This window comes from Hyperoodon ampullatus (assembly GCF_949752795.1).
Source record: "Hyperoodon ampullatus genome assembly, chromosome: 11".
Lineage (NCBI taxonomy): Eukaryota > Metazoa > Chordata > Mammalia > Artiodactyla > Ziphiidae > Hyperoodon > Hyperoodon ampullatus.
The window spans coordinates 95,704,999-95,714,593 of record NC_136924.1 but is presented as its reverse complement, the minus strand read 5'-3'; the positions used below and the strand labels follow the sequence as shown (position 1 = coordinate 95,714,593).

Genomic DNA, 9,595 nt, shown 5'->3' with positions numbered 1-9,595 from the left:
TTTTAATGTATTATTGTGTATTATGGATGCAGTATTTGTAGAGAGAAACGTATTTTCATTCACTAAGGTAACTTACTTGAAAATAAGAGAAGGGATGAAAAAGTGGGAAGGCCCTCAAGAATAGTAAATGATGAGAGAAAAAGAAGAGGTTTTTACTAAAAGGAGAGGATTTTACTAAAAGGAGAGGAAGCCCTGGCGGGGCTTCAGGGGTACTAGATGCCTGGGAGGCAACATCAATTTGGGGAACTGAAACTCCTGGCCTGCCACTGTCTGACCTGAGAGGGAAGGAGTTTAAGATGAGGAAGGGTTGGGGTTCTCAGGCGTAAAAATTGAGCTACCTTGAGGTGGAAAGTAAGATTACGCCCACTGGAATTATTCCCAGCAAGGTGAGTGATGACTGGGTTGATTACTGCACAGCCCCTCACAAAATGTCTCCATCTGGGGTTGGGCGTGAGCTTGTGCTCGCCCCCTGGTGGGTGGGTGGGGGATAGCAGTACATTATTAAGTGAACGGGAAGAATTTCAGATGGGACCAAGGATACAGTAGGTTGATCCTGTAGATTACGTGATGCAGTTAAGAGCAGCCTGGTGATGACGACACACCACCAGTACTCGGGCTTCTGTGGAATCTGGGGTACGGGTGAGCGTACGCTGGATCTAGCTGTTTCCAGAGTCAATTGTTCTTAGTAATCCTAAGGCATTTTACTCTGCCCTCACAATTTTTTCTATTCCTGAGCACAGTTCTATGCTTGCTCTTACCTGGGGCTGTTTTTTGAATGCTTCCAAACCGACTAACCCAGTTCTCTTAACGTCTCCCTTTTCCCAAATTTTCTTGCCACTTTCCCCAAGTTTACTCTATATGCTCACCTATGTATTTCCAGATAAGCTCTTCAGTTCTTTCGTGTTCCTCATTGATTATCTAAATCGTTAAGTTTTTGTTGTTTTCATACCGCTCACAGGCTGAGTTCTCCTGATATGTACATCTCCTTAATAAGAGGCAATCATCCATCAAGAATTTTGACTGTTTCTTCTCTCCTCCCTCCCCCACCAGGTCACCGCCCCTCTGATCTTTGCCGTCACGATTGCTACAATAGGCTCTTTCCAGTTTGGCTACAACACTGGAGTCATCAATGCTCCTGAGGTGGTGAGTGCCAGGCAGCTCGAGTTTGGAATAGGATAATTATGCCTTTAGGTAGTGTTTCCAGAATTAACAACTTTAGACAGACTTGGTAGGTAGCTTGGCTAAGACCTAGAGGGGGAATGATATTGGTGGGGGTCTAATTGAATCATTGATCAAGGCAAAAGGCTCAGGGGCTCCCTGTACCCTGGACTGTACCCATTCTTCCTCTCATCCTATGGTGACACACTTCCTTTATTATCTCTTAGGGGTTAGTTACAAAGTCTCAGGGCGGGAGGGTGGCTGGGATAGTCACTGAACAAGAGTACATCAGTACTACTACCTACTGGAATTTTCAGGGCAAATAAAAAATTATTCTTTTCAGAGTTGGTAACATTAACTCCAGTGTGTTACCTGTCTCTTCCATTGCCATCTATTTATTCCCTTGATCTGCTACCAAGAAAGTAACTGTAATGCTGTTCTCTTAGGGAGGGGAAGATCCCCAATGTTTGTTTCTTTTCTCATCCAGTTGTAATGGTCTCTTCTCCCACCAACCATTTTAATTTGCAGATCATAAAGGACTTTCTCAATTACACTTTGCAAGAGAGGTTTAAAAACCCTCCCTCTGAGGTGGTACTCACGTCCATATGGTCCTTGTCTGTGGCCATCTTCTCCGTTGGTGGTATGGTTGGCTCCTTTTCTGTTGGACTCTTTGTCAACCGGTTTGGCAGGTATTAATACTTTTTTTTTTTTTTTTGGCTGAGTTGGGTCTTGCGCGCAGGCTTTCTCTAGTTGCGGTGAGCGGGGTCTACTCTTCGTTGCTTGTGCGCACGCTTCTCACTGCAGTGACTTCTCTTGTTGAGGAGCTCAGGCTCTAGGCGCGCGGGCTTCAGTAGCTGTGGCGTGTGGGCTTCAGTAGTTATGGTGTACGGGCTTAGCTGCTCCACGGCATGTGGGATCCTCCCAGACCAGGGCTCGAACCTGTGTTCCCTGCATTGGCAGGCAGATTCTTAAGCACTGCGCCACCAGGGAAGTCCCGGTTTGGCAGGTCTTGATCAGAAACTGGGCAAGGAAGGGGTCTGTACTGGTTGCATTGAGGACAAGTATTGAGGCTTAAAGCAGGGAGGTGATGATGCATTTGAATGAGAGCACCTCAAATTCCCATCAAGGGAAAACTAGTCCCACAGATTGTTGGGCTCCAACCCAGATTCAGGCCTAATGATGAGTCTGGGGTAGGGTGGGACAATTTTAATTTCTAGCAAATTTCTAGCTGATGCTGTTAGTTTGTGGACCACTTTGAGAACAACTGGCCTTAAAGTGCTTGCTAGAATCCTAGCCTACAGCTAGGACATAGAGGGGAGAATCTTAAACAAGTTCTCTAGGTGAGTTTTATGCATACTGAGGTGTAAGAACCATTGATCTTGGTTATCCCAACCAGATATGTTCTGATACTAGAAAGTGGAAAAATTAGACCAAAAGATATATGAGCCTGGAGAAGAGTAGAATGATTAGGGAAGAAGGGGGAGATCGGGTCTACTTTGCTAACTTCCCTTGTTTTTGTTTAATCTTTCAGGCGCAATTCAATGCTTATTGTCAACCTGTTGGCCATCGCTGGTGGCTGCCTTATGGGGTTCTGCAAAATAACGGAGTCATTTGAAATGCTGATCCTGGGCCGACTGGTTATTGGCCTCTTCTGTGGACTCTGCACAGGATTCGTGCCCATGTACATTGGAGAGATATCTCCCACTGCCCTGCGGGGGGCCTTTGGCACTCTCAACCAGCTGGGCATCGTTCTTGGGATCCTGGTGGCCCAGGTACTCTAGAACTTATTGAGTGTTAGTTTCACAACTCGTTAAATGAATTTACATAGAGAAGACAGTCAAGAGAATGTCTGGCACAGAGAACGGTATTCAATATCTTATGATAAACCATAATGGAAAAGAATATATATATTTTAATATATATATATGCATAACCGAATCACTGTGCTGTACAGCAGTAATGAACACAACATTGTAAATCAACTATACTTCAGTTTAAAAAAAGAATGTATGGCACATATTCAACTATATATGTTTCAGACATTAATTAATATTACTATAGTTCCCAGACGGCTAAGGAAGCAGGCAGGGTAGACAAAGTAGAAGACTATCTTTTCCTGTGATAAAAGAACAGATGATCTTCTGAACATTTTTTTTAAATCAACGTGTAGCCTGTAAAGTATGGAATTTATAGTATTTTCTTTGTCCGGTTTCTAGATCTTTGGTCTAAAAACCATCTTGGGGACTGAAGAGCTCTGGCCCCTGCTCTTGGGCTTCACCATCATCCCAGCCATCCTCCAATGTGCCGCCCTTCCATTTTGCCCTGAAAGTCCTAGATTCTTGCTCATTAACAAAAAGGAAGAGGAGAGTGCTAAGGAGAGTGAGTACCCTTCACACCTTCACTGCAGGAATCTTAGGCTTGTGGTTTGTTTTAGGATGAGGACATTGGATCTGGTTTCTGTCCTCTCCTTTCCCTGTCTGATTATGCTTAAGTCAGAAACTTGCAGCCCCTGAAGGATGGGGTGAGAAGGCGAGTTAAAGCCAGGTGCTGATTGAGCCGCCAGATGCGGGGCTCATCTGGGCGGCTTCTTCCCATCTGTCTCATGGGGAAAAGGAATTCGGGACAGCACCTTATCATTAACCTTTCCCCTTCATGCTTTTCACCAGTTCTCCAGCGATTGTGGGGCACCCAGGATGTGGCTCAGGACATCCAGGAGATGAAAGATGAGAGTATAAGGATGGCACAGGAAAAAAAAGTCACTGTGGTGGAGCTCTTCCGAGCCCCCAGCTACCGACAGCCCATCATCATCTCCATCATGCTCCAGCTGTCTCAGCAGCTCTCGGGGATCAATGCTGTGAGTGCCCACTTGTATGTCAAATGTGTCCTACAGTATTCCACTTAAAACACCTGACCAGAGGTGAATAGCATTGGCTGTTGCTCACCTTCTTTTATATCCAGGGGTCCCTCACAATGCTTGCCACAGAGCAGCCTCTCAAAAAATGCTCTTTCTCCAGGTTTCCATTTTGTTTTTTTCATTTTTATTTTTTTATTTATTTTATTTTTTTGGTTGGATCTTAGTTCCCCAACCAGGGATCAAACCCATGCCCCTTGTAGTGGAAGCATGGAGTCCTAACCATTGGACTGCCAGGGAATTCCTATTTCTTAAAATTATCTATAGTACATGTTTTCCATGTGGAAAGATGAGAGACTCAATTAAAAGTTTGTCATGGGGCTTCCCTGGTGGCACAGTGGTTGGGAGTCCGCCTGCCGATGCAGGGGACACGAGTTCGTGCCCCAGTCCGGGAAGATCCCACATGCCACGGAGCGGCTGGGCCCGTGAGCCATGGCCGCTGAGCCTGTGCGTCCGGAGCCTGTGCTCCGCAACGGGAGAGGCCAGAACAGTGAGAGGCCCTCGTACCGCAAAAAAAAAAAAGTTTGTCACCCTTAGCCTTGGAACTTATAGTTAACATTTGTCCTCTTCCAGATTTTTTTTAATACATAGAGTATCACAATTTGTCAATTTTTATTAATCCTCTTTTTTTGACCACTCATTTTAAAAATTTTCAGTCCTCTTTAACTCTGATCTGTCTTATTACATGATGTTATCAGTGATAACGTAAGTCATATAATCAAAGCAGATCTGAGAGTTGATATACCTTGGGTTTTTTCCCAGGACTGTACAATTTAAAATCAGTGTAAAGCCCTGGGGAGCAATTAGGAGGCATGTGGGCACACAGACAACTTCAGAGTGAGCTGGGCTTATCATTCTCTATATTTTTTACAACTTAGAATAGTGACTATGATAGTTAAGTGTGAGGCAAAATGGAAGCTAGCAGTGGGCAGGTAGCCATTGTATTCTATGCAAAAATCAGCTTCTGCTCTTGAGTCTTGGTTGTGGGCAGAGAGGGTATTCCTACACCTATCCTTTTGCAGATAAAAGATTTGGATATGAAGAACACCCACCCCTGTCCCCCTTCTAAGTACTGATTCACGCCCTGAGGGTTTCCCATCATAATGTGATCAGTGTGATCAAATCATTTCATGACAAAGCATTTTGCAAAACACATGATAACTCAAAATACCAAGTTTGTCCTTAGCCTTGTCTCCCTAACGCACCACAAGGATACTTGTGTTTGAAATAGCAGTGCATCTCCTGAGGACTTAGAGGCTGTCATATCAGACCTTGGGAGGAAAGATAGTTTGAAAAAGCCTCTCAGGTGGTTTTGATGGATCTCAATCTCAAATTTCCACATTTGAAAGACCACTGTAATCAAATATACTCTCAAGACTTTCCAGAACAGCGAGGCTGGGACTAGAGTGAGGTGTCCAGATATAAGACGTGTCCTGAGAAGGACCGCCTTCTTCAATTCTATACCCCAGGCGCCTGCTTGCCTCCCCCGAGTCGAAGCCCTGCACAACAGGATCAGAAAAAACCACCCTGGGAAAGTTACAAATGATAGATGAGTTCTCTGCCGGCAGGACCTACCCATCCCCCAGCCCCTACCCCCGCCCTTTCAGGAAATGGTGTGTGAAAGTCAGTTTTCCAGCCTACCTTTGAACAAACGATGTTTTCTAATTTCCCTTAAAGGCAGAGGGGTAAGAGGCTGGATAGTGTTTACCCAGCAGAGCAAACTGCCTTTAGGTAAGATGATGTGTCCTAGCTCCATGGCACCAGTCAGCAAGATTTTACTGTAAGAAGTTTGCTTGAGATGCGTATATACGTGTTAGGTTTTTGATATGTGAGCTTTTATATAAGGAAGAGAATTGGCATAGCTATTCATCTCTAGTTTTAACTGTTCAAACGTCTTTCCTCACAAGCTTTATATTATTAAATATTCTTCAATTTTTTTTTTTTTTTTAAATTCCACGCTTCTCTCCTAGAGCAGCAGTTTTCAATGAGGATGACACTCCATATCTCAGTTTCCAAGAGCTCAGCCTGAATCTTATTTTGGAAAATATACATAGTTTCTATCTTAGGTTGTAGGGATTTGAAGACTTGTTTCTGGAGACGGTCACTCCCATTGTCGAAGCACATGTTCATCAAAAAGTCTGATGAATACTGGCTGCTACGAGGGCAGGTACTCTGGGTGAAATCATAAACCCCTAAACCAAACCTGAGGGACTGAGCGATCTAGATCCTGTTCCCTTGTTATCTTGAGGTCTGAGACCAGTGTTTTGACATCTCTTTAGCTGTGGTAGTTGTAGCAGCCCTACGTAGTAGCACAGTGTTGAGCAAATAATAAAAATAGTATACATTAAATTGTAGTTTATTTAATAGTGTCTATTCCATTAAAATAATAGCTGGTGTTAGTTTGTAAAACACTTGCAAAGACCTAGTCCCTGGAATTCCAGCCCAAGTTCTGCTTCTAAATCACGATCAGGCTGAGGTTACTCTTCAGTTTCTTCACTATCAAGTGGAGACATCAATGCCTGTCATTGTTGGTCGGGGTGGGAGTTGGAGTAAGTCTATTGGAAAAGTGTAATTGAAAAACTTAAAGGGACTTAAGCCTCTATATGTAAGTTACTAAAGTAAACTTAAGGAAGAGGCTAAATGGAGCAGTAAGAAGAAGCATAGTTAGAAGGAAAGAAAAGTGGAAATAAGTAGCTAGAATCGAAGACAATTGAAGAAGAGAATAGAGATAAGATAACAGAAGATCATTCGTTTGCAGAAAAGATTGAACAAAAATCCCTGGGAAGTACTCCTTAACTTCTAGGACTTTTTTGAGTTGATTTTTTGGAGGGTTTCATGTAACTGCTATGCACAATTGTATTTCACAGTTGCATCTTTTGTTCCCTGTTAGGTGTTCTATTACTCGACAGGAATCTTCAAAGATGCAGGTGTCAAGGAGCCGATCTATGCCACTATTGGTGCAGGCGTGGTTAATACCATCTTCACCGTGGTGTCTGTAAGTCGGATGTTTTGATCATTGTTGAGCTGGGAGAAGAATTCTTGCTACACACGTTCAAGGATGGGTTGCAGGTCCTTCCACACCCTCCTTCTGTCATTTAGTTAAACCTTTTTTCGTTTAATTCCTTTTGGGGGAAAAGGGCTATTGAATGATGGGTCAAACAGTCTTCACTCTTCAAACAAATAGGGAATGGATGGGCAAGAGGAGGTATAGAGTGGATTATGTAGGATGCTTTTAACTTGAAGCTGGAAGAGAGGAAGTGTGACTATAACAGGTATCCTGCTGTTGGTCAGGCAGATTCCAGAGCTCATATAGTTGCTTTCATGAAAGGGAATGCAGATATTTCTTTTTTATTCTTTTAGGTGTTCCTGGTAGAAAAGGCAGGGAGGAGGACGCTACACCTCATAGGCCTTGGAGGGATGGCTTTTTGTTCTGTCCTCATGACGATTTCTTTGTTATTAAAGGTGAGTGCTCTTTGCGAAGGAAGGGGGTGGGAGGAGGTGGTGCGGAAAGGAGAGGGGGTGGGTAGTTGAGGTTTGGAGATCATACAGATGACATTTGGGAGAGGCAACATGCCCAGGGTTTTAAGACAAGTGGATTATCAGAGAGAGATAATTAAATTGTTATAATCCCTATATCTATATAACATATAGTTTGTAAAATACATTATCTCATTTAATTCTTAAAGAAATCTTGAGGTCATTATTCCCCTTTTACAGCTGATAAAATGGTCTCAGTGCAGAATGACATTTGTGATCACACTGCTAGGTTTCAAAGACCCGAGGCTTCTAGGACTTCCCTGGCGGTCCAGTGGTTAAGACTCTGCACTCTCAGTGCTGGAGGCACGGGTTCAATCCCTGGTCGGGGAACTAAGATACCGCATGCCATATGGTGAGGCCAAAAAAAAAAAAAAAAGAAGAAACAAGGACCTAAGGCTTCTAGGTCCAGTAACTCTTTTATACCATGGGTCAGAAGGAACTTTTCATTATTAGTCAGTCCTCATCTCTGGGAAGCTGGATGCTGCCTGGGGCATGCTGTCTCTAATACTAACTTTCCTTTTTTCCTTTCTCGTAGGATAATTATGGTTGGATGAGCTTTATCTGTATTGGGGCCATCTTGCTCTTCGTGGCCTTCTTTGAAATTGGCCCAGGCCCCATTCCCTGGTTTATTGTGGCTGAACTCTTTGGCCAGGGACCCCGCCCAACTGCCATGGCAGTGGCTGGTTGTTCCAACTGGACCTCCAACTTTTTGGTTGGACTGCTCTTCCCCTCAGCTGCAGTAAGTAACTTAAAACTCACCCAGCCCATCTTGAAACCAGCTAATACATAGTTCTGCCTAGAAACAGAATGGTAATAATAAGCCTTAGGATTCCAAACCAATATTTAAAATCCATCATTTGGCTTAGCATTAATGGCTTTATGATGTTAATGATGAGGTAGGTCCTATTATAAAATGACCTAGAGCTGATTTGTTAAGTAAAGGAACCAGCAGTGGACATCTAGAATGCATTCCCAGTTTCCATGAGTCTTTCAGAAACCCAGATCTTAAAACTCATAATCAAAAGGCCTAAAATACTCAATAGGTATTTGGAAACAGCTAACTTCAATGACTAGGAAAAGGAATGACAAAACATTGCAGAGAAATATAGTAAGTTACCAATGAAATCATAAACAAGTCTCTGAAGAAACCTTACTGTCTTCATGAAGTCTAGAAGGGTTATGGCTTCAGGCCTATTGGAAATACGATTGTGAGGGAAACTGGAGTTTATCAGTGACCAGATTTTTACACCGACTCTCCTTTTTTTGTGTCCTTTCCCTAGTTCTATCTGGGAGCCTACGTTTTCATTGTCTTCACGGGTTTCCTTGTTATCTTCTGGATCTTCACCTTCTTCAAAGTCCCTGAGACTCGTGGCAGGACTTTTGAGGAAATTACACGAGCCTTTGAAGGGCAGGTGCCGGGGGCTAACCGAGGTGAGAAAGGCCCCATCGTGGAGATGAACAGCATCCAGCCCACGAAGGACACCAACGTCTAAGCAGTGCCTCCTTCCCACCTCCCTCCTGTCATGAAAAAGTAACCTCTCCCTAAGCAAGGGAGAGACCTCATCAGGTTGTAACCCAGGACTGTTTCTGAATGCTGCTACTCAATTCTTTTCTCGTCCCACACACTCTTGGGCGCTCAGAGGATCCCAATGCTGGGGTTAGTTGTTATCTTCAAAGGCTTTTAAAAATTTCATTTCTTGGACATTCTCTTCTGTTCAGGAGAGACCAAGTGAACCTGCCTTCATTTCAGGAGGGATTGGCTGCTTGGCATATGACAACTTTGCCAGCTCTTGCTCCCTTAGGCTCTACTATTGCCTCTCGAGGGCATTTAGGGGAGTGGGCATGAGGCTGCAGTTCCTCCAACCTCGACTTACCAGGAAGCAGATACACGTAAGATTGTGGAGGGCAATGTGGAGGGCAGAGAGGGGTTCTATAAGATCGTCTTCCTCACTTCCATACGGCTCTGCAGAGCAAATTAACTTGAGTTTT

At 43.8% G+C, this 9,595-nt stretch overlaps 1 protein-coding gene across 1 annotated transcript; it reads left to right on the top strand.

The window, feature by feature from the left end:
• Positions 1-1,056: 1,056 nt before the first annotated feature.
• Positions 1,057-9,099, top strand: LOC307060109 (solute carrier family 2, facilitated glucose transporter member 3; the record flags this gene model as incomplete). The annotated part of the gene is made up of 9 exons (XM_079714481.1): positions 1,057-1,143; positions 1,687-1,847; positions 2,690-2,930; positions 3,375-3,537; positions 3,825-4,012; positions 6,960-7,064; positions 7,430-7,531; positions 8,142-8,345; positions 8,887-9,099. Exons 2-9 carry the CDS (start codon positions 1,801-1,803, stop codon positions 9,097-9,099), a joined length of 1,263 nt encoding a protein of 420 aa, XP_079570607.1. The 5' UTR covers positions 1,057-1,143; positions 1,687-1,800.
• Positions 9,100-9,595: the final 496 nt, after the last annotated feature.